At 55.9% G+C, this 23,412-nt stretch overlaps 2 protein-coding genes across 8 annotated transcripts; one reads left to right on the top strand and one right to left on the bottom strand.

Moving 5' to 3' along the window:
* Window positions 1-11: 11 nt before the first annotated feature.
* Window positions 12-7,174, bottom strand: ACP2 (acid phosphatase 2, lysosomal). 2 transcript variants are annotated; one of them, XM_062196200.1, is made up of 11 exons: window positions 6,990-7,162; window positions 6,375-6,470; window positions 5,971-6,057; window positions 4,638-4,790; window positions 4,432-4,530; window positions 4,263-4,352; window positions 3,702-3,834; window positions 2,610-2,692; window positions 2,405-2,511; window positions 2,132-2,307; window positions 12-727 (listed from the first exon to the last, which is right to left on the bottom strand). In XM_062196200.1, the coding sequence occupies exons 1-11, from the start codon at window positions 7,101-7,103 to the stop codon at window positions 594-596; spliced, it is 1,272 nt and encodes a 423-aa protein (XP_062052184.1). In that variant the 5' UTR covers window positions 7,104-7,162; the 3' UTR covers window positions 12-593. The 2 variants fall into 2 exon arrangements, with proteins under 2 accessions (XP_062052184.1, XP_062052185.1); XM_062196201.1 differs by lacking the exon at window positions 12-727 and adding an exon at window positions 772-1,887 and having other exon boundaries at window positions 6,990-7,174.
* A 338-nt stretch (window positions 7,175-7,512) lies between these two features.
* Window positions 7,513-22,369, top strand: NR1H3 (nuclear receptor subfamily 1 group H member 3). 6 transcript variants are annotated; one of them, XM_062196195.1, is made up of 10 exons: window positions 7,513-7,652; window positions 14,800-14,879; window positions 15,387-15,575; window positions 15,947-16,213; window positions 16,416-16,624; window positions 16,730-16,909; window positions 17,077-17,176; window positions 21,510-21,623; window positions 21,819-21,913; window positions 22,073-22,369. In XM_062196195.1, the coding sequence occupies exons 2-10, from the start codon at window positions 14,837-14,839 to the stop codon at window positions 22,217-22,219; spliced, it is 1,344 nt and encodes a 447-aa protein (XP_062052179.1). In that variant the 5' UTR covers window positions 7,513-7,652; window positions 14,800-14,836; the 3' UTR covers window positions 22,220-22,369. The 6 variants fall into 6 exon arrangements, with proteins under 6 accessions (XP_062052179.1, XP_062052177.1, XP_062052178.1 ...); XM_062196193.1 differs by lacking the exon at window positions 7,513-7,652 and adding an exon at window positions 13,548-13,652; XM_062196194.1 differs by lacking the exon at window positions 7,513-7,652 and adding an exon at window positions 13,649-13,722.
* The last annotated feature ends 1,043 nt before the right edge of the window (window positions 22,370-23,412 follow it).

The following is a 23,412-nucleotide window of genomic DNA, read 5'->3' as shown; positions in this document are numbered from 1 at the left end:
CCACCCACCGCCCCCACCCTCCCAAGTACAGCCCCAGCACCCTTTGATCTGCTTGCACTCAAGGGTACCAGGAACACTGTCTGACTAATGGTGGCTTCAGCCCAACAAAGGGAAACCTGTTTAGGTCAGCTGCTTCCTTGGTAGCTGGTGAGTGTACCCCCAGCACTGTGCACTTCTCCCCCCAGAACAAGCACTGAGAGGCAAGACTGTCCTCTGAGCCATCTGCCAAAGATTCCAGGCTGGAGGGGAGCGAGCGGGGCAGATCAAGCACCAACTCTTTCCGGTTTTTATCCCAGGCCCTGCGTGAAACCTTAGTAGTTGTCTACGTCTCAGGTCCTTAGGGAGTACAGAAGAGGCAGGTCCTGCTTGGAGAAAGCCAATGTCCGGCACAGCATTTGGTAAACATCAGGCATGTGAGTGCTGAGTGACAGGTGCCATGGCCGGGCCAAGCTCCACTTGTTCATCTGGGCTGGGGTGATCACAGGGAGTTCCGACCCAGAGTCTCCTGTCCATGGGCCAGGGAGCAGCAAAGTCAGGAGCCAAGGGCCAGCCCACCTCCCCTAGGAGGCGGAGGGAAGGGGGCTGAGTGGTTGTCAGGCATGGTCCTCCCCATCGGCGACGTGGTGGTAGCCAGGAGGCTGGGCCTGCATCCGGAAGAGGACAGTGAGGAGCAGCACTATGAGAAGGAAGAGGATGGAGCCACACACAGCCAAGGCCACGATCACCTCTGGGCAAGGGGGAAGAAAGAAAAGTCAAGTCAGTGTGCATCCAGCAAAGATGTGAGCACCTGCCACAGGCCAGGCACGTGTTCAGATACACGGGAGACGCATGGGCCGAGGTGGCCAGGACGGTCCCTCTGCCCTCATGGAGTTCACATTCTAGGAGAGGAGACCTAATAAAGAAGCAATGATAGGAACGGTAGGTTAGGGACAGACACCAGAAGGGAGAACAAAGTAAGGCAGGTCATTCAGCGAAGGCACAGCTGAGGAAGTAAGGATTTGAACAGAGACCCAGAGTCGATGCCTGGGACACACAACAGGAGTGACCTGGGGCAAGGACAGGAAGCGACCACAGGAGGCTCTGACCTAGGATCAGCAAGCCAGGGAGGGGGCTGAGAACCCACTGAGTGGGGCCTGGAAGGCCAGGATAAAGACCTTGGGTTTTATTCCCTACACATCTGGAAGACTTGAAGGAGGACAGGCACGTGAGCTGACTTAGATAAATTAACTTCTGAGAGCTAGGAGGAGAAAGAAATGACAAGAAGCTCTTCAGTCCTGGCAGGAGCATGGAGTAAGGGGTCCGAGGTCCGAGCTGCCGGTGGGGTGTGGGGAGGGTATTCACGGTAACTCCTAGGTTCCGCCATGCAACAAGGACACTGATGTGGCAGTCACTAAAATGAGGAAGCCTGGAGGAAGAGCGGGTTTTTGGGGAAAAGCATTCATTGTAGACATCACTGGCTCTGAGGTGTCTTGTTTGACAACGTAAAGACCTCAAGCTGGCAGCAGGATCTACGTGTAGCTCAGGTGGGGCATGTCATGAGTGCAAGTCAGAACACAAGATGAACTCGGCATGGTGGTGGTGCACAAAGCAGAGGCCCAAGACATCAGCCAGGTTCGAAGCCTGGGCCAGCGCTCGTTTAGTGGGGAAAGGAAATCACTAAGGAAACTGCCTGGGGGTTAGGATAAAAACTGGGGAAGCCAAGAAAGCATTTAAGGCAAGAGTGACCGATTACGGAATGCTGCTGGAAGAGAAGCTAAGAATTGGTCACCTTGACAAGAGTGGTTTCAACACAAGGGACAAACAGTGGAACTGATGAAAGATGGCAGGGCTCTGTTAGCTTTTGATCTGGGGGTGACCCCATAGAGGAGACACAGGCATCAGAAGTCCCTGTGGAAGGGAGAGAGACATGGAGTCTAAGTGGAGAGGTTGCCCCAAGCTGTGGCTTATCCCTACTGCTGGGGATGGGAGAACGAGAGGGCTCCTATTTTCCCAGGGATGGGAGAAGACAGCCTCACCTTGGGCTGGGGAAGGGGAAGGAGGTGCCTGTGGACGCCTGCTGCTCTCGAGCTCTGTGGGTGGGAGCTGAAGCTGGCCTGCGCCACAGCTAGTGCAGAGGCGGGCAGGAGCTCACCTGTATCTGCAGACTGGCCTGCCAGCTGGCACTCCTGCTGCCAATCCTTGGGCACAATAGGCTCTGTGAGACGAAGGAAGTCCTGCAGGGGGCAGCGGTGAGGGCACCCTGGCAGGATCAGCGGCCAGGGGTCCTTGCTACTCTCATTCCGGAAGTACATCTCCACGGAGAAGTTCCTGAGGGCCAACAGGAGGCAACAGGGGCCTGTGACCAAGTCCTCGGCTGCCCTCAGTCACCAGGCAGGGGCACCTCCAGGCGACAGACTGCACTCACCCATTATCTTCCTGGTACAGTTCAAACATGTGACAGGAGGCGTAGGGGGCCTGTTTACCATTGTAGACATCCAGTGCCATTTGCAGGGCGACCAGCGTGGTGTCGTGCTGCAAGGCAGAGGGGCTGCCCATCAGCACTGCCCCCCAGGACTCCTGGAAACCACACAGAAATCCAGCTCCCTGCTGGCTAGCACCCCGGAGCTTACCGCAGAGTAAACCAGCAGCTTAGGGAGTTGAGAGGTGGTTGCCATTAGCGTCAGGTTCTTCCGTATCTGAGCCAGCAGGACTCCTGAGGGAGAAAAGTCCCCAGCGTCAGTGGCTACAGCGTCACCGAGTCCTCGCCGGACTATCTGTGCCCCTCGCCCTCTGCCAGTCCTGGTTCTGGCATCCACATAGAATTCTGAGCCCATGGGGACCATGCAGGAACTTTACACGAGGCCCCCTGCTCTCTAGGAACTTTCATACTTCCAGGAGGAAGCAAGATAAAATAAGGGATCTCTTAAACATAGGCATAGAAACACACACATTTATTAACGAGCCACGAGGCCCTGCCCATGTTTGAAGAATTACTCCAGTTTAGAACCAATGTAATTTTTAAGCTTGCTTCAGAACGGTGGCTGCGTGCCAAGGTCACTGTCTAAGCAGACTCTGGGAGCTACAGTTCGCAGGCCCCTGGGCGCCCAGACAGGTAATGGCCCCTGTGTGGCTCTGAGCCTGCTCTCAATGTGGCCCTCGGTGTTCTCTGGAGGGTGGTCCTCACTTAGGGACAGGACGGCTCTGATCTGGGAGAAACCTCGGATTCCGAATGGCAAAAAAGCAGAATGCAGGCCGGCGCCACGGCTCACTAGGCTAATCCTCCGCCTTGCGGCGCCGGCACACCAGGTTCTAGTCCCGGTCGGGGCACCGATCCTGTCCCGGTTGCCCCTCTTCCAGGCCAGCTCTCTGCTGTGGCCAGGGAGTGCAGTGGAGGATGGCCCAAGTGCTTGGGCCCTGCACCCCATGGGAGACCAGGATAAGCACCTGGCTCCTGCCATCGGATCAGCACGGTGCACCGGCCGCAGCGCACTACCGCGGCGGCCATTGGAGGGTGAACCAACGGCAAAAGGAAGACCTTTCTCTCTGTCTCTCTCTCACTGTCCACTCTGCCTGTCAAAAAAAAAAAAAAAAAAGCAGAATGCAAGCCTGACTGTGGCCAAGGGCGAGGCATCGGGAGAAGTGGGGAGACATAAGAAGCCCCCATAGCAGATTTTCCACGCCGGAGGTCCCGAGGGGTGTGACATGCTGCTCTGGCCACTCACCGCCCTGAAGCCTGGCCTTTTCCGCCTGCTCGTAGATCCCGAAGAGGAAGCGGAAGCTGAAGTCCTTTAGCCGGCTCAGACGCTGCATGGTTTGGGGTGAGGCCCAGGGCGGCAGGAGCAGCCCGTGTGTTTGCTGTGTATCGCAGCAGCAGGCAGGTTAGCTCCCCAGGCCTAGGCCTGAGCCTCTCCTGGGGGCAGCTCTCTTCCCCCGGAGGGGAGGTGCCTGTGTGTGTGAGGCAGGGGGAGAAGAAGTGAGGTGGGGGCTGGGGCCGCTCCACGTGGCGGCCACTGTGGGGCTGCAGGGCCCAGGCCAGGAAGCTCAGGCTGAAAAGGGGCACTCAGCAGAAAGGGTGGAGGGTGTGAACTGCTGACGGCCCAGAAAGCATTTCCCACTCAGGGGTCTGTTCTCACCCGCCAGGAAGTCCCCATGTTTCACAAGCAGCGGCCTGTCTGGGCCTCAGTGGGAGTGGCAAGGTTCGGGCATGGGGTTCCACCATCCTGGCCACCTGGGCTGCTGAGGGGGAGACAAGAGTCCCCACGCCCGGTACCCCAGCGGCTCACCTCACAGAAGAGTGTGTCGTAGACATTCCAGACGGTCTCCAGCGTCACATCCGTCAGCCCTGTCTCATTGGCCACCATGTCCAGAAATTGCTATGGAACATGGAGCCGGGGGTCAGCCCCGTCCTGGGGGGAAGGGCGGTCGGAGGGCCCCCACCTCAGCCCCACTCACTGCATTCTGGACGCTCTTGCTCTGGTACTCGGGTGTCTGGCGGGTTTCATTCTGTAGCTGCTCATAGCGGGGACAGGGGCCCAGTGGGAACTTCAGCAGCTGTAGGCCACAGAGGGGAAACAGGCAGAGAGGGAGTCCGGGGTCAGCAGGCCCACGGCCAGCAAGACGGTCCTGCCCCTCTCCAGGGGAGGGCTGGCCAGTCTTACCCTGTCCTCGGCGATGGGCACTGTGTGGACAGGGATCGGCTGCCATGAGATGTTGGGGTTGAAGCGCTGCACCCCGGTGGGCGGGAACAGCCCCGCCAGGTTGGCCTCTGCACTCATGAGAGTCCGGTCAAAGTCTGTGCTTCGCACATACACCTGCAGGAATGGCGACGTGAGTCTCACCCGCGTGGGGCCCCGTGGGGAGGACCTGCACCTGCCAGCTGCCCAGCAAATGGAAACCCCGTCATGCATCTGGCCTTCCCCATCTCTCAAGGCCCTGTCACCACTCTTGAGAACACACCCCGTGGGAACGACTCAAATTCAAATGCCCCTTCCTCCTGGTCCAAAGTGCTTAGTCAGGAAGGCTCTCTGGCCTGTCCATCTGGTTTCAAAACATCCAGACCAGGATCCCTGAGGGCAGGAACTGTGTCCAATCACTCCCCACACCCCCTTCCATAAACTGGCTTAGAGACCAGTGAGAAAAAACACAAGATAAGGAACAGAGAGAGTTGTCTGTGAAGAGGGAGGAGGAAACTGGGGCTCAAGCTGGAGGCTTTTGCCAGCCATGGCTGAGTGGTGGCCAGAGGAACAGCCCCTCCCGTCCCGGGGCTGGGGAAGGACCTGAGAGCCTTTATCTTGGCCCAGGCTGGCTTATCACATCACACTCTACACTCCTCTCTTTGATTTACAGTTTCTGAAAGGCAGAGAGACAGAGGTCTTCCATCCAGTGGTTCACTCCCCAAATGCCCACAACAGCCAGGGCTGGGAACTCAGTCCAGGTCTTCCATGTGGATGGCAGGGACCCAAGCACTTGGGCCATCGTCTGCTGCCTTCCAGGGTGTGTATGAGCAGACAGGTGGATCAGAAGCAGAGCCATGGCTCAAACCCAGGCACTCCAATATGAGATGCAGGTGTCCAAAGCAGTGCCTTAACCGCTGCACCAAATACCTGCCCTGGCCCACTACATTCTCCAGGAAGGCAGAGATCCTAGCTGTGTGGGGTCTGTACCACTGTATGCAGAGTGCTAGCCCAGGACTTGGCCCTCAGTATTGTCAGTCCTCAACTTGTCTTAGCTGCAAAGCCTGTTATTCTGAATCAGAAACTATGCCAGGCCTTCCTGAACTCAGTGTGGATACTTGATCAGCTTTGCCTCTTCCCAGGAGCAGCTCACCCTCTGGGAATGTGTTCTAGACAGTTATCAGCTGTTATGGCCTATGGGTGTAACCATAAACACGGGAGGGAGGTCAGAGTGCCTGGCCTCACCCTTATGCTCCCTGAGGGCAGAGGTTGAGGACAACAGACCCCACTCCCCTTGCTCTTGAGCTCCCAGCCTTACCTCTTGCCGGTGGTAGGAAGTGTTCAAAAAGCCGTGGTATCGCTGCCGCAGAGCCTGGCCCAACTCCCAGTGTTGCAGCATCCCCTCCTGTGGGCAGACCCAAGGGTTAGAGGGCCCAGAGGGAAGGGATGGCCCGCAAGTCCCGCGGAGTTTGGGGTGCTGCTTTCCAGGTTTCTGCCCGGCTGGAAGTGGGGGTGGGTTATCTGCTCCCTGAAGTCTTGTATCAAGTGGCCGGTTGTGCATGGTGGAGTCCTACTCACACTGTAATGGAAGGTGTGGAAATCTGCTCAAAGTCAGCGCCCAGGTGGGAAGCAGCACTTTAGGGGCCCCCGAGTTCCTGTAACCTGCTCCAGAGGTCACTCGTTCTATAAGTCATCCAAAGGGAGGGCTGGCTCCTGACCTACCTTGGTTAGTTGTCCAAAGCCCTGGGGCCATTCCTCTTCCTGATATGGGTCCTTGGGATAAGTCTTCACTGGTGACCGGTCTCCGTGTCTGTACAGCTGACCAGAGAAAAAGACTTGACTTGATGGGGACACAGAGCCTCATCCCTCTGGGAAGCCTTAACACTCCCCACTGCCAGAGAGCCCAGTTCAAGAGTCAGTCACTTCCTCCAGGTTCCAGAGGTTCTAACTTGGCCAAGCCATACCACCAGAAACCACAGGCAAAGCCCAAGGCACAGGTGGAAAGGGAAAACAAACCAAAGCGATGCATGGTGTGGGGAAGCTGGGGTAAAAAAGGACACCAACAGCGCGTCTTTGTGGTTAGTCTCTCAGCCACTCAACTACATCTCTGTCCCAGGGCAGACTCGATCTACACTAAATACACAGGTCCTTCCTGGGACGCTCTGCCTCGCAAATAACCCAGGGCTCCTAAATCCTCCAGGCCAGTCGTCCTCTCCTAAACCAGCTCCCCGTCCTCGAGACTCCCGACCCCCAGCACAAGCTCTGCCCCTCCCTCCACCAGCAGGCCTTTGCCTTTCCAGCTACGGCGAACCCTTTGGTGACTCTGTCTCTCATTACCAAAGTAACGAAGCGCAGACTCCGGCCCTGAGCAGGTGGCATCACAATCAGGTTCACGCCCAGAAGGACCTGGAGAAGAACCGCTCGGCTGCCGCCGAACGGTCTGCCCGCCATCACCGCTGTAGTCTGCAGCAAAGAGACCGGAACCCTCTGGATGACACCTGCAACAGCCGCCCGGACGCACCCGTAAGGGCACACGCCGGAAGTGCGCTCGCCGCCATCTTGCTAAGGGAGGGGCAGGGATAGCAGGGGAGTGAAACGCCGGGGTGGGGGTGCTTGGAGGAGGCTCGCGATTTGGATTTGGCGGAGGAGCGTGGGAATGTCGCCTGGCCTCGCGTGGCGGAAAGGGTTTGAAGATTTCTTGTTGGCAAAGGCGGTCACGAGGTCGGGTTTGCCTCTGCCCGTACTGAAGTGGCGCTCGCACTGGGCGGCAGCATAGCCGAGGGAGCGAGCGCCCTCTTGGGGGTGCCGCCGGATCCAACCCCAGCGTCCGCGGGTGCGGAATTGGGGCGAGGGGCGGGGACGTGCAGGGCGCCCCTCTCCACGCCCCTGCCTGCGGGAGGAGTTTGAGCCTTGGCCCCGGCCCTCATCGCCGGCAGAGATGTTGTCTGGGGTGCAGGGCACAGCGTGTCAACAGCCCTTTGGACCGTCTGTGGCCTTGAGGTTGGTTGCCGTCTAGCCTGCTAGTTCCCCGAGCAGAGCTTCAGCAGCGCTCGCACTTGAGTCCTTTCCCTCCTCCCGTCCACTTGCGAGTTTTTGTTAAGAGTCAGACGTCATACCTCTTCCCAAAGGAGTTGGGTTGGACAGGATGTTCAGACTTTCCTGACCCAAGGCACTGAATCCCCAGGGGAGGAATCTCCGCCCATTGGGGAGGGTTTTTGTTTTTTTTTTTTTTTTTTTTTTTTTTTTTTTTTGCGGGTAAAGTGAGAGTAGGTGGTATTTCTGCAGGCGAAGAGGCCCTCTCGGTTTGGGCTGTTAGGATTCAGGTGCTATCAGTTTGGTCTCAGGACTCTGTGACTCAGCCCGGAGTGACGTATGTTCAGGAGGTCAGAGCACAGGCCCTTGAGATGCTTCAATTCAGATCTACCCACGGGAAGCCAATCAGCACAGATCATCAGGAACCAAAATCGATGCGAAGTGCCTGTTGTTATCTTGCCCTAGAACTCCAAATTCAGTTGTTTGTATGTATGTATCCGTCTCGGGACCTGAACTTGCTTCCCAAGTTGTCATGGAGGGGGCTGAGGGATGCACAGAAAACGAGCTGAAGACAGGATCGACAAGTTGTTTTTAACTGTTGTATGCAGCCGCAGCCCCTTGGTGAATCAGGCGAAAATTTAGCCCCCTCTCTATCAGAAAAATGTCCACACAGACAAACACACGCTTTGTTATTTTGTATACAGTCCCTGGATGTTCCTGAAGACCCTCGTAGGTTTCATAGAGCAGCATCTTTGAATCCCTAATCTAACCAAGTCTTTCTTTACATATGAGGAAACAAATCCAGAGGGGGTGGTTTCCCCAGCTTGCAGAGTTTAGGAGAATGGATTGAAACTCAAGTCTTCTGTTTCCCAGTTCAACAGTCGTTATAATAATGGGCTGTTTCTTGCTGGCTATTCAAACCGCATTTCTAAGCTATATTTGGTGGCCCCAAAATACCTTCAATGAAGAGATTTCTACAAAAAAAAAAAAATAAAGATTGCTGTGAAAGGAAACCTCTTCACTGTGCTGAGATTGAACAGGAGCCTGGCTAATTGGCAAAATCCTGCGTATTAGCAGCCTTTCGGGGAGTGTTTCGTATCAGTGTGCCCCTCACCCTCTTCTTCAACTGGCCAGGCCATTGTGCTCTGGGAATACAGAGCTCAGGCTCACCAGATTGTAGCAAGGAGAACAAAACTCTCTAATTCATCTTTTGTTTTTCTTCCCACTTGCTCAAGTATGTCTACATCTTTTGTGGCTGAAAGTATCCCGTGTAGGAGGGATTGATGAAGCAGATATTTCAATATTTATGGTGAGAATCATTCCAGGAAGGACAGGGATTATGATAGGGCTTGGTAGCCAGGGAGCTGTCCCCTACCCTGGATTCTTGACCCTCGCCTTGCATATTGTCTAGCAAATAATTCCGTGACCCGCACACCTTGGTTCCTGATGACAGTTGCAGAGAACTGTAGATGGCGAGAGAGATGGCGCCAGGGGCCATATTCCATACCAAAGAAATCAGCATCTCTGATAGTGGGCTAGGTTTGGGCAAAAACAAACCCCAGTTCAGGTGCCGTGACCCTTTTCCCCATCTGGGGTGGAAGTTTTGTGTAATGAGTGAGGGCTGTGGGGGAGTGGGAGTTGTTTGTTTTTTGTTTTAGTTTGAGCTTGAGTTTTTGAATACCTGTATTCACATTTAATATTTACCCCTGGCTGCCAAGTAACTCCTAGGGGTTATTGTGAGGATAAGTGAAATAATACATACAAAAATAAATATGGGTAGAGAGCCTGAATAAATGTTACTTTTCTTCTTTCTTGCCTACCTTCTGTTTCATGTCTGAACTCAGGCCTGGGGAGCAGGAGTTCTTGGATTCTTCTTTATCTTGTGTCTGGGAGGTTGGGCAGAAGTCACTTGTAGGTACCCAGTAGTCTGCAAGATGATCCCCACACTTCCCACCTTCCCAGAGTGGTGCAGGTGGGAGCAGGAAGCACTTGATCCAGTTGGTCCCAGCAATCCTTACCATGTGCCTGCTTCCTACATAGGAATGAGTATTTTGGGGAGAGATATCTGGAAGCTTTCTTGGCTGGTGAATGCTCCTATTTCTGCTTCAGGGTTTTCTTTTCTTTATTCCTTTTTAAAAGTTTATTTGAAAGGCAGAATTACAAGGAGATAAGTAGAAACACAGAGGGATCTTCCATCTGCTGGCTCACTCCCCAAGTAGCCGCACCAGCCAGGTTTGAGCCAGGCCAAAGACAGGAGCCCAGAGCTGCTGCTTCTGGGTCTCCCACGTGGGTGGCAGGGGCCAAGCACTTGGGCCATTTTCCACTGCTTTTCCCAGTCCATTAGCAGGGAGCTGGATTGGAAGTGGAGCAGCCATATGGGATACTGACATTGCAGGCACTGGCTTTACCTGCTATGCCACAATGCAAACCCCTGCTTCAGGGTTTTCCCTGCGAGAAGCTTCTAGAAGTTCTGGGATTCAGGAAATGTGAGTGTGGTGTGTACGGGGGAAGGAAGTGGTGTTGTGGCACAGTGAGTTGAGCTGCCTCTTGGGACATCCGTGTTTCATATCATAGTGCTTGAGTCCCAGCTCCTCTGCTTCTGATCCAGCTTCCTATAATACATCCTGGGAAGCAGCGGATGATGGTTCAAGTGCTTGGGCTCCTACTACCTGCATGGGAGACCTGGATAAAGTTCCAGGCTCTTGGCTTGGACTTGGTACAGCGCTAGCATATGCAGTCATATGCAGAGTGAACCAACAGATGGTCTCTGTCTCTCTCTCTCTTGCTCTGCCTTTCAAGTAGATATAAAGAAAGAAACATTACAAAAAAACATTACAAAAAAGAAAAATGGGTTGGCATTGTGGCCCAGCAGGTTAAGCTCCCATCTGCAGTGCCGGCATCCCATGTGAGTGCCAGTTCAAGTCCTGGTTGCTGCTCTTCTGCTGATCCAGCTTCCTGCTGATGCACCTGGGAAAGCAACAGAAAATGGCCCAAGTCTTTGGGCTCCTGCACCCATGTGGGAGGCCCAGATGGAGTTCCTGGCTCCTGGCTTCAACCTGGTCCTGCCCCAGCTATTGCCACCATTTGGAAATTGAACCAGTGGATGGAATATCTCTTTCTCTGTCTCCATCTCTCTGCAACTCTGCCTTCCCAATAAAAAAAAAAAAATCTTTTTTTTAAAAAAAAATGTCATTTTGAAAGCAGACATTTAGACTAGTGGTTAAGTTGCCCTCATTCCATGTCAGAGTGCCTGGATTCAATACCTGGCTCCGACTCCTGATTCCAACTTCCTGGAAATGTGCACACTGGGAAGCAGCAGTCGTGGCTCAGGTAATTGGGTGCCTGCTGCCCACACTGAAGACCTGGAGTGAGTAGACCCCAACTTCAGCTCAACTCAGCCACTGCAGTCATTTGGGGAATGAATGTGTGGAGGGGAGCGCTGTCTCTGTGCTTCTCAAATAAGTAAAGAAAGAAATAAAAAATTTCATGTGACTTGGGAGATCCCTGAGAATACCTTGGATGTTGAGCCAAGGAGACAAGGAAATGCGCACACGTCTGGGAGGCTTTGGGCCTAACACTGTGCCCGCTGGTGGGAACTGTGCCGTGGGACAGGGAATGGCAAAGTAGGACATGTGATTCCAGCTGTGGGTCACCTGACTGCTTGCCCTGGCTTGCGGCAGAAGCCCCAGCGGTTGTGCTCCGGAAACTTTGTGGAAATACCACCAGTAAGTTTTGGTCTTCCCCCTTTTACTCTCCCTTCCCCTCTGGAGGGTTCTAGAAGCCACTAGAACCTGAAGGGGGACAGTTCTGGCAATGAGGTGCTGGTGATAACTTCTCCCTACAGGAGACAAGTCTAAACCAACCCCCACCCCCCAGCCTGGGGGAGCTGAGGCCCTGACCTATTAATTCAGCACATGGCTCTTGCCTGTGCCAGAGGCCTCCAGATGGGGCTGTGTGTGGTCTTGGGAAGCCACCTGTGAGGAGGCTGTCCTGTGACAAGAGGAGTTGGGGGGTGGAGGGGTGAGTGAGGCTTTTCTTAGGACACAGACCAATGCTACATCCCCAGTTCCTTGAAACCAAGTCTCAGAAATGCCTGCCGTGCCACGTGGAGCTTTGGCAGTGCGGGAGGGGGAGGGTGTGGGTCGGTGGAGGAAGGAGCTGGATCAGTGCTCTGGCTGCTGGCAGGGAACAGTCCAGTCTCCCAGTCGCTGGAGTCTCTAGCTTCTACTTTCTCTGGGCTGCGGGGGCCTTGTGAAAATCGGAGAAAGGAATATGGGCGAGAAGAATGGGGAGCCTTGTGCTCATGACTCAGATGCCCAGACCAGGGTGGGGACCATGTGAGCTATGACCTTGTGACGAGAGGGAACAAGAGCAAACGCTGGAGGCAGAAGTTTGTGATGGGAGTGCCCGAGGGGCTTTTCTGATCTGTGCAAAACGAATGCATGGGCAGATTTTGCAACACCACCGGGCTGCCGTCCTCCCAAGTCTGCACCCCAGCCCCACGGTTCCCCCTGCCCCACCCTGCGCTTCCTCCCATCTCTTCCCCCTAGCTCCTTCAGCCCTCCCTGGCTTTCTGTCCCACCCCCACACCCATGTCCACACTTCTCCCATTCCCTCTGTTCTGCTCTTCCCTAGTGCCCCGTTCATCTCCATTTTGGTCCCTCTGGCTGCCTGCCCTGGCCCCCTGCCCTTTTATGCTTTAATGCGGGGCCCATGGGAACTGGAGTTCACATCAAAACAGGAAGAGCCCGTGAGCAGGAAACTGGGAATGGGGCAGGGGGTGAATGACCAGCAGTAACCCCGGCTCCTGCCTGTGCAGTGCTCTGCCTCTCCGGCACCCCACCAGCCCCCACCTCTTCCGTCTCAGTGCCTCACTGCTCCCCCAGGCCTGAGGGGCACAGGGACTGGAGTGAGGACATCTGGATTCCGAACCCTGCTCGGCCACTCACTGTGTGGTCCCGGAAAAGGCACTCACTGGAGTTCCAGTGTTCTCTGAAATGGAGAGTGGGTTATTTACCCTCTCCCCTCCCTTGTGGGGAAGCTCTAAGAGCTCAGGCTTGTAGATGGAAACAAGCACCCAGAGGTTAGCAAAACACACATTCAAGGTGGCAGGAACAGTCCTAGCCCAGAGGACTGGGTGGGTAAAGATACTGTTTCTTGAGCACTTACTATGTGACACATGTACTGTGATAGGTCCAATTCTCACAACAGCATTATGATGCAAAACCCATTATCTCTGTTTTAAAAGCTAGGGAAACAAAAGTTCAGCAGCATTAAGTAACTTGCTGGCGCTAACAAGTATGGGATAGAAGCGGATCCTATTTTTGTTTACTTATACATCCAACAAACAGGAAACCCTGTTACCTCCTCTCTGCAAAGCCCAGTCCCGGGGTTGTTGGGGAGATAAAATTGATGAACCGTGGTGTCTCAAGGATGGCTTTGCTGTCCCAGACAGAGGGCAGGACGGCTGGGGCCCCAGCAAATGCTAGAGGGAGCCTGCCTTCCTGCCTGCCTTCGGAAGGGCTGTCGCCCAGCCAGGCAACCTGCATACCTTCCCTGGGCCATCGCTGGGTTGCCAGCCATCTGCTGTCCCCACCTCCGTCCCAAGCCTGCCATGGCTCAGCGCGGACTTCCCACCGCGCTCTCTGCTGGCCTGGGTTCTCTGTGGACCCACACACAGAGACTCCCTGGAGGCCTCAGCACCTGCCTCTCTGCACCCCTGGAATTTTCCCAGCTTGGCAGAGGCCCTTGGCTGCTGGGGAGAGCTTCTTGGCCCCTTCCCAGAGCAGGGGAGGAGGACGGAGGCTGGGAACGCAGGCTGGGGCTCGGTGTCGCAATTCCGGGCCGTGCCGGGACCTTTGCTCCGCGAAGTGTCTATGGAGGGGAGGGAACGCTGACTCTGGAGGCTGCCGGGATTGGGGTGGGGGGTGCCTGGGAAGCAGTCCTTGAGCGCAAAGAGCCACTGGGGTGAGGAGAGCGAAGGGACAGACGTGGGCCTGGGCCGGTGTGCAGGGCCATGCGGCTGCCTGGGCTGGGGGTAGGGGGCAGCGGCGGCACGGGGCGGAGGGGGCGGCCGGCCGGGGAGGAGTCAGCCCGGTGGGAAAGCTGCCTTGTGGGCGGGGGCCGAGGAGACCAGGGCTGTGGTCAGCCCCCAGTCTGTCAGGCAGGAAGGAGGTGGCCCGACCCCTGGGCAGTCCCTCCCCTCCGCCTTTCCCCACGTTACTACTTCCCCGGGGCTCCGGGTCCCTCCCGCGCGCGCGCGGCTCAGGCGCCGGGGCTGGCCGCTGCAGCCTCTGGACTGGGGACTGCACCAGCCTCCCCTAACAGCAAGGGGGCTCCAGAGACTGCGCAGCCCGGAAGTCTGGTGGCCGGGGGCTTCGGTGGGTCTGCTCGCCGCACTGGCCCTGGCTCTGCGTGAGGGCTGGGGGCGGGGAGGGGGGAGCGAGGCGGGGCGGGGGTGGGGTGGGGACTGGGCAAGTCCTAAGGACCTTAGACGGGGGTCGCAGGAGAAGCGAGGGATGCTGGTGATGGAAGCCCGGAGCAGGGACCGGACTCTGTTTAGGTCCCAGGGTGACTCCTGAGAACTCTGGGAGAGCAGGTCCGGCCTGTGAATTAGGGAGACCTGGAGGCAGGAGGTTTGTGCTGGGACTCTGCAAAGTGGCAGGAGGGGGGGTGGGCAAGCCTCCGGCCAGTCTCCTCTGCTGGGGAGCAGAGCTGGGGCTCTGACAGGAGCAGGGCAGATGTGCCCACGTGTTCCCCACGGCCTGGAGGGAGGCTCTGGGGGAGAAAGGTGGCTGAGAGCTCAGACTTTAGGATCGGCAAGACCAGGGTTGGATGGAATCCTGGCTCTATCACTGCCTAACTGTGTGGCCACTGGCAACTTAATCTCTGTGAACCTCAGTTTCCTCATCTGTTAAATGGGTTTGAGTCCTCCTAACCTTGTAGAGCTATCATGCGGAAGGCATGTAAAGCCTCAGCACAGGTTAATTAGTACACAGTAAGTAAGCTTCAGCTGGTGGTACTGCTACCGGGCAGGCCAGGAGAAGAGGAGAAGGGAGCCGAGGCCTGAACGGAGCCCGGTTCTGGAAGAGTGTAACCTGGGTCGTTCCTGCAGGACGGTGCTTTGGTAATGTCCAGGGCGCCAGGAAGAGATGTCCCTGTGGCTGGAGGCCCCTGTGCCTGATGTTTCTCCTGGTAAGCGTCTTCATTCCAGCCCTCTCCCCCGAGCCCGGGGTTCTGGCTCCTCCCCTCCGTCAGGAATCAGTGGTCTTCATCACCTGCATTCCGCCTTCCTCCCGAGAGCAGCCAGAGCTTGCCTTCTGCCCAGACCGCCTCTGCCTGCCTCTGGCACCTGGCCCTTGCACGCACTGCCCAGTCCTTCCCAGTCTGGGCCCGCTTCTGGGAGAGAGCTGGCATGGCTGGTGCTCACCCCGCTCTGGAGTTGGGGAGCTTGACATGGATGTGCACCCGCGTCCCAGGGGCAAAAAGGTTAACATCTTCCTTTAAGTTAGTCTGAGGTGCAGGCGACTCCAAGCGACCGTTCCGAGAGCCAGCAGAAGCCCTGGGGTCTCAAAGCCTGAGCTGGGGCTTGGCTGCCCTCTAAGGGTGGAAATAAGGTTGCAGTTTCCCAGCCGGGATGCTGGGGAAGTAGAGCCAGCCCCAGGGCCCGAGACCCACTTGTGCCTTTCTTTCCGGGCTTAGACTCTGCCGTGGAGCTGTGGGAGCCATGTGCACAAGATGCAAGCAGCCAGGCTCAAGCAGCCAGCAGCTGTACCATCAAGGACGAAGCCAGGACACCCCGATCTGCTGGCAGTGCCTTGGGGGCGGGGCTGGAGGCAGCAGAGCCCACAGCCCTGTTCCCCAGGGTGGAGGGCCCCGCAGAACCCACAGGTGAGCAGCTGCTGGCTTGATTTGAGGGGGTAGGGACTCCCTGGAGCTGGGAGGGATACCTTGAAATGTCCTCCTTAAGCCCAAAGACTGAAGTCAATCGGAGCTGTGCGATCTGAGTTTTGTCCATACCTTGGGCCTTTCTGTGCCTCCTTCTCCTTATTTGCAAAGTAGAAATAATGATTATCGTTGACATAAGGATCGAGGCTCATAAAGAGTTTGCACAGTGCTCAGGACGTGGTGGCCTTGGGCAAACCAGATCCAATCTTATCACTGAGACCGGAGTCTGTATAATGGAGGGAATGCAGGTCGCCGCGTGCCCAGGGCAGAGGCCGAATTCAGGGAAAACGTCACGGCTCTTCCCTGTTGTCCAGAGCTCCGTCCACAAAAGCGGAAAAAGGGGCCAGCCCCCAAGATGCTGGGGAACGAGCTGTGCAGCGTGTGTGGGGACAAGGCCTCCGGCTTCCACTACAACGTGCTGAGCTGTGAGGGTTGCAAAGGCTTCTTCCGCCGCAGCGTCATCAAGGGCGCGCGCTACGTCTGCCACAGCGGCGGCCACTGCCCCATGGACACCTACATGCGGCGCAAGTGCCAGGAGTGTCGGCTCCGCAAGTGTCGCCAGGCTGGCATGCGGGAGGAGTGTGAGTTTCTGGGCGGGGCGCCAGGGGAGAGGGCAGACACGGGCCGGAGCCCACAGGGCCCAGCTACCTCCTCGGTCCCCAAGTATGGATTAGGTTGCCTTGACGCTACACTGCCTGCTCGCCTGCTGTCTGCAGCCACACACACACCCAGCCCTGCCGTCGCCCCCTCTTCGCCCGTCCTCACGTCCGGCCCTGTCCTTAGGTGTCCTGTCGGAAGAGCAGATCCGCCTGAAGAAACTGAAGCGACAGGAGGAGGAGCAGGCGCAGGCTGCGGCCGGGCCCCCTCGCGCCCCCTCGCCTCCCCAGGCCCTGCCCCAGCTCAGCCCGGAGCAGCTGGGCATGATCGAGAAGCTGGTCGCCGCCCAGCAGCAGTGTAACCAGCGCTCCTTTTCTGACCAGCTTCGAGTCACGGTACCTGGCGGGCCTGGGGCGAGGCGGCTGTGCCCAGCGCACCTGTTGGGGTCTTGATGGCCCACTCACAGTGGCTTGCCTCGTCCCGCCTTGCCTCTTGGATAGCCTTGGCCCATGGCCCCGGACCCCCACAGCCGGGAGGCCCGCCAACAGCGCTTTGCCCACTTCACCGAGCTGGCCATCGTGTCCGTGCAAGAGATCGTGGATTTTGCCAAACAGCTGCCCGGCTTCCTGCAGCTCAGCCGGGAGGACCAAATCGCCCTGCTGAAGACCTCTGCGATTGAGGTGATTGGAAAGGGACTGTGGCAGGGACCTCAGACATGAGGCTGAGGGCAGTGAAGCCCCGCCCCGGGGCAGTGGGGACAGGTGAGGGATCGAACCTTCTCTCCAGGGGGCTGTGTGCCAAGGCGGGCCCCTCCGGTCCCTGTTTGAGGTCCACTGCTTGCATACAGGTGATGCTCCTGGAGACGTCTCGCAGGTACAACCCTGGGAGTGAGAGCATCACCTTCCTCAAGGATTTCAGCTACAACCGGGAGGACTTTGCCAAAGCAGGTGAGAAGTGAGACCACAACGGGAGTGCATTGGATGGACAGGTGCTTCTGGTCATTGGTCTGGGTCCAAACTGGCTCCGGAGCCATAGGCGCCCAGGGCGTGGGATTATAAAAGGGAAGCTCTTCTTGTTTTTCCAAGAGAAGAAACTGCTGTGCTGACAGCCCACGCACAGCTGCTCTGGACAGACCCTGGCTTGTGTTGCATGGGGCCAAGGGGCTTCACACTGGGTTCCAAGGACCCTGAGGGGTCTGTGGAAGTGTCACTTTAAAGAAGCAGGGAGGCACCGGCACAGCATTGTCCCCCATCTTTAGCCACACAAGAGGCTCTGTTTAAATCTGCATTATACACTATGCTCCTGCGTAGCGTTTTGCTAGGAGCAGCCTTGAAAACACACCACGTTAGGAATATTAACAGCAAAAATGAACAAATCCTTCTCATATATGCTCTTTAAGATCACGTGGGCTGTTGCTTCTTTCCCTAATTTTTCTTTGTTAATTTATTTATTAGACACACACACACACACACACAGCTCCCATCCACTGGTTCACTCCTCACTCCTGCCTGCAACAGCCAGGGTTGGGCCAGGTTGAAGCCGGGAGCGAGGAACCCAATCCAGGTCTCCCACATGGGTGGCAGGGACTCAAGTACTTGAGTCATCGTCTGCTGCCTCCCAGGTGTATTAGCTGGACGCTGTAATTGGGAGCAGAGCTGGGACCCTAACTCCGGCAGCCCCTTGTGGAATGTGGGCATCCCAACCTGTATCTTAGCTGCTTTGCCAGACGCCTGTCCTCCTCCTCTTTTTCAATTGCTCTGTCTGATGAGCCACAGAACCAAGTGGAAACACCACAAGCATGCCCACGTGGGACTGCTTGCAGGCTGAGTGAGCACTTGGGTCCCTGTCTCGTATCTGGAGTATTTTTTCTAAGAACTAGTTCACCTCACTGCCTGCTTGTGTATTATCTCTCTCTCTCTCTCTCTCATGCTTGGGTGGGGGCCAAGCAGAGGGAGTTTGCTCATCTTTCCTTGTTGCTCGTGTTTGTGTTATGGGTGCAGAGCTGGGGAAAGGTGGAAGGCTGAGGGAGTTTTGGAGGAACTGGAGTTGAGGCCAAATAGGAGAGTGAGTCGTTTAACAGCTCAGGGAGTAAGACTGTAAAATACAGATGCTGTGACTGTTCTCAGAGCTGCTAGATCCTGGTTCCCAGGGTAGAGCTCATAAAGCCTGCCCTGGTTTCTGGTGACTCAGCCCAGCTCCTGTCCCACCACAGGTCACGCAGGGAGCTCTCTAGGAAGGCCTCCCTTCGTGTAGGGCATGGCCAGGCTGTGTTGCCACCTCTCGCCTTCTGTGGGGCCTGACGTGCAGCCCGACTGCAGAGGCTCCCAACAGGGCTGTCTGACGGCTTGACCTAATTTAAGGCCAGCTCTGCCTTGCTTCTCTACCAAACCACCATTTCCCCAAATAGCTATCATCTCTGATCTTGACCATGACCTTCTCCTCCTCCTTTCTGAACTCTTTCCGGTTCTGATATCTCTGCACTCCTTCCACTCTCGTGGACTTGTGTTATCTGAATCTGCACCTATTTATAGATGTATTTATATAAGCACTTTGGATGCCGTCACGTTTGCCTTTCAGTCCTCATTTCACCAGTGTGGTCTTGGGAAAAAGGAAGAGGGGCTGCACTTTGTCAGGTCTCCTTCCTCTCTACCTACTTCCTTGTGCAGCCCCCAGGGAAGTGCCCAATGACATGAGCTCATCACATTAGCAGACACAGGTGCATAACCACATTCTAGAATCTCCTCGTAATCTCTGTAGAAAGGAGCTGTTTGGCACACTTCGGGGGGCTCACAGCTTTACCAAGAAATACTTTCTCAAATGGGACGTGCCCAGTACATGGATCGACAGGCACAACACATTAGGGTGAAAGTTCAGGAAGTGACTGATCAAGAAGCCTCAGATGGAAAAGTGTAACAGATGGTTGCTAAAAGAAATCTGAGAAAGCTTAGAGAACAGTGTGGGGCGCAGTGACTGTGAGCGTGGGAGAAGTGTTTGCCAGGTGGCGTGGCTTTAGGTAGTGGGTTGGTGCACTTTAGTCTTCTTTTGTTGTTGTTTTTAAGATTTTTTTTTTTTTAATTTGGAAGGCAGAGTTACAGCGAAAGAGGGAAAGACATGGTGGGGCGGGGGGAGAGGGAGAGGGAGATATCTTTCATGCACCGGTTCACTCCCTAAAGCCAGGAGCCAGGAACTCCATCCTGGTCTCCCACCTGGGTGGAAGGGGCCCAAGCACTTGGGCCATCTTCTGCTGCTTTCCCAGGTGCATTAGCAGAGAGCTGGAAGGGAAGTGGAATAGTCAGCTTATGGCCTGGGAAAGCCGTGGAACATGGCCTGAGTGCTTGGGCTCCTGCATGTGGGGGACCTGGAAGAAGTTCCTGGCTTTGGATCAGCCCAGCTCTGGCTGTTGTGGCCATTCGGAGAGTGAACTAGCAGATGGAAGATCTTTCTCCTTTCTCTCTTTCTCTCTCTCTGTTACTCTGCCTCTCAAATAAATTTTTAAAATCATTAAAAAACAAAAAAAGAAATGGAACAGCCAGGACTCGAACCGGTGCCCATATGGGATGCGTGAGTCACATGCTATAGTTTAACCAGCTGCACCGCAATGGTGGCCCCATATATCAGTCTTCTCAGCAAAGAGACTGGTTCCACTTTATTATTTTTTTTAATTTTAATTTTTTTTGGAAGACAGAGAGACAGAGCCTATCATTGATTCCCTCCCCAAAAGCCTCCAACAGTCAGGGCTGGGCCACACCAAGGCCAAGAGACAGGAACTCCATCTGGGTCTCCCAGGCAGGTGCTACTTGAGCCATTAGCTGTTGCCTCTCAGGGTGTGCATTAGCTGGAAGCTGAAATCAGAGCAGGGGGCAGGACTTGAATGCAGGCATTCCAATATGGGGTGCCGGTGTCCTATGTAGCCGTGCCAGACACCCACCCCAGGGTCTGTTCGTTAACAATTTTTATTATGTAGTCAACAAATACTTATCCGGTAGTTACCATTTATGCTATATACTTAACAGGTCTTTATGAGATAGGTACTTTTATTATGTCCATTTCACAGTCGAGAAAACCAAGGCCTGGAGAATTTAATAAACTTACGATCACACAGCCTAGTAAATGGCAGAGCCAGGACTCAGACCGAGGCACTGTGGCACCAGAGTCCACACCCTTAACCACTCTGCCATGTTCCCTCTGGGGTGCAGTGTGTGAAATGTATCTCTAGTGTTCAAATAAGTAAGGGCTGGCCGGCGCCGGGGCTTAACAGACTAATCCTCCGCCTTGCGGCACCGGCACACCGGATTCTAGTCCCGGTTGGGGCGCCGGATTCTGTCCCGGTTGCCTCCCTTCCAGGCCAGCTCTCTGCTATGGCCCGGGAAGGCAGTGGAGAATGGCCCAAGTCCTTGGGCCCTGCACCCGCATGGGAGACCAGGAGAAGCACCTGGCTCCTGGCTTCCGATCAGCGAGACACGCGGCCGCAGCGGCCATTGGAGGGTGAACCAACGGCAGAAAGGAAGACCTTTCTCTCGGTCTCTCTCTCTCTCACTATTCACTCTGCCTGTCAAAACAAACAAACAAACAAAAACAAATAAGGGCAGTTATAGGGAAAAAGCCTTCTTTAGAAGTGTCTATTTCTAGAAATATGGAGCCCTCAGAAATTCTAATAACAATTATTATTATTATTTTTTTAATTTTTATTTTTGACAGAGTTAGTGAGAGAGAGAAAAGGAGAGAAAGGTCTTCCTTCCATTGGTTCACTCCCCAAATGGCCGCTACGGCCAGCGCACTGCACCAATCTGAAGCCAGGTGCTTCCTCCTGGTCTCCCATGTGGGTGCAGGGCCCAGGCACTTGGGCCATCCTCCACTGCCCTCCCGGGCCACAGCAGAGAGCTGGACTGGAAGAGGAGCAACCGAGACAGAATCCGGCGCCCCAACCAGGACTAGAACCCGGGGTGCTGGTGCTGCAGGTGGAGGATTAGCCAAGTGAGCCACGGCGCCGGCCATTATGATGATGATGATGATGATGATGATGTAGCTCAGCACCTGCATGCCAGACAGGGCAGAGTGCTCTGCACACTTTATCACTTAACCATCGCAGGTCTTGTGAGAGGTTCTGAGCGGATGCCCACTTCACAAGTGAGGCTTAGAGGCTAAGAAACTTGCCCGAAGCTGCGTAGGCTGCAGCCTTCCTAGTGAGTTTCTGGTAGTCCCCCAGGTTGAGGAGTTGCGGGGGAGAAGGAAATTCCTGCCGCTCCTCCACGTGCCTCAGTCTTCCTTCTTCCACGCCAGGGCTGCAGGTGGAGTTCATCAACCCCATCTTCGAGTTCTCCAGAGCGATGAATGAGCTGCAGCTCAACGATGCCGAGTTCGCCTTGCTCATTGCCATCAGCATCTTCTCTGCAGGTGCGGAGGAGGGGACAGAGGGAACCGGAGAGGGCTGTAGGCCCCACAGGGCAGGAATCCCAGAAGTGCAGGTCCTGGCTATGCTCTTTTGGGATGGAAGAGGTTGGGTGGGGCATGTCCCTATTCTGGGCATTGTGATTTGGGGTACGAAGACCCTGGCCAGACCTGCTCCTCCATTCTGTTGGTGACCTATAGACCGGCCCAACGTGCAGGACCAGCTCCAGGTAGAGAGGCTGCAACACACATATGTGGAGGCCCTGCATGCGTACGTCTCCATCCACCACCCCCATGTGAGTCTCCCCTCCTCTTTCTCTTCAAGAATCCCTCTCTGACCACATGGTGCACAGCAGTCCTCTACCTCTCCTGCAACTCCCCTCCCCGTTGGCCCTCTTTCCCCTGGGGAGAGGCAAGGGCTGTACTTGTTCCTGTCCCCCCCCCCAACCCCCCAGGACCGGCTGATGTTCCCACGGATGCTGATGAAACTGGTGAGCCTCCGGACACTGAGCAGCGTCCACTCGGAGCAAGTGTTTGCACTGCGCCTGCAGGACAAAAAGCTGCCCCCTCTACTGTCTGAGATCTGGGATGTACACGAATGACTGTTCTTGCCCGGTACCTTCCGTCTTCTGGCCCCAAAGCTGCGGCCCCCAGGCTGCCTCCTAGAGGGGGAGCAGACTGACAAGGGCAAACATTCCTGGGAGCTGGGCGAAGGAGAGCTTCACATGGCATTAAAGGAGAATCAAAGCGTTCGGAGTTTTGTGGCTGCTGGACAGAGGGGGGACTACGGAAGCCCGGCTGCATCCAAAGACCCAAGCAGACGCATGGCCCCCCGGGGGCCACCTTGCACAAGGCTCTCCAGGGCCCCGCCCAGCCTGCCTCCCGTGGCTTCCTGCCTTCCCCCACAGGGCCCCAAGAGAAATTCTCCACTGTCACTCTGTGGCTTGGCCATAAATATCTCGGGCTGCCTCCCTGATAGGTCTGGCACTGTTTGAACAGAAGGCCAAAACGAATACAGAATGAGAGGAAAAAGAGTGTGTGGCTTGGGAGAGAGCTCTGGACATGGAGGGAGGCCCTGTCCCGTAAAATCCGTCTCCGGACCCAGAGCAGGGAGACGATGGGTCGGTGCGCTGCGAAGGCGATGGGTCGGTGCGCTGCGAAGGCTGAGCTGCCCCCTGTCCCGGGTTCTCTAATGCTGGTTCTCAGAACTGTCGCCTCAGCCTTAAACCTCACGCGTGTGTGGATGATGCCTGAGTGTTCTCGGTGCCATCTGAGAGGGCACAACCCGAAAGACCGAGGGCCCGGTATTCCCTCGGTTTGATCCCCATTCTGTGATACAAGAGAAGTCCCCTGGGGTCACGGGAGGGTGCCCTGCTGCGGGTTCGAGCTCTTAGAAGAACTGGACTCCATTTCCCAGCGGGCACCGCGGCACCATTCACGCCCCCTTCCCTTCGAGCGCTCCGGGTGTAGGTGATACCGCACAGCCCCAAGTGCCCCCCCCCCGCCGCACCGGAATTGGTAGGCTCCGCCGCCCCGGTAGCGGGCTTACGAGCGCCGAAGGCCGGGCGATGCCAAACGGCGTGCGGGGGGGGGGAGGCTGAAGAATTGGGGGGAGTGGTTAGAAAGCCTCAGGAGCAGGTTATCTCGAGAAGTCACTTTCAGATTAATTAACCTTTCGTCCAAATGGAGTCTATGGCCATGTCGAATTAAAATGTATTTGAGCAACCTAAAGAAAATATACTCCTTCGGGTCCTCCCCCTTGGCACGCAGCGGCGCTGGGTTGGCCCAGCGCGCC

Source organism: Lepus europaeus, chromosome 7 (assembly GCF_033115175.1).
Source record: "Lepus europaeus isolate LE1 chromosome 7, mLepTim1.pri, whole genome shotgun sequence".
Lineage (NCBI taxonomy): Eukaryota > Metazoa > Chordata > Mammalia > Lagomorpha > Leporidae > Lepus > Lepus europaeus.
The sequence above is the reverse complement of the archived record's forward strand: the minus strand, read 5'-3'. Positions and strand labels throughout refer to the sequence as shown.

Excerpts from the sequence above, each read along its gene's own strand:
- ACP2 (XM_062196201.1), bottom strand. The coding sequence starts at position 7,103 with ATGGCGGGCAGACCGTTCGGCGGCAGCCGAGCGGTTCTTCTCCAGGTC. Across the intron at positions 6,471-6,989 it reads GTCTGCGCTTCGTTACTTTG|CTGTACAGACACGGAGACCG; the intron begins GTAATGAGAGAC and ends TTCTCTGGTCAG. Across the intron at positions 2,308-2,404 it reads CTGTACCAGGAAGATAATGG|GAACTTCTCCGTGGAGATGT; the intron begins GTGAGTGCAGTC and ends GTTGGCCCTCAG.
- NR1H3 (XM_062196195.1), top strand. The coding sequence starts at position 14,837 with ATGTCCCTGTGGCTGGAGGCCCCTGTGCCTGATGTTTCTCCTG. Across the intron at positions 15,576-15,946 it reads GGGCCCCGCAGAACCCACAG|AGCTCCGTCCACAAAAGCGG; the intron begins GTGAGCAGCTGC and ends CCTGTTGTCCAG. Across the intron at positions 16,625-16,729 it reads CTGACCAGCTTCGAGTCACG|CCTTGGCCCATGGCCCCGGA; the intron begins GTACCTGGCGGG and ends CCTCTTGGATAG.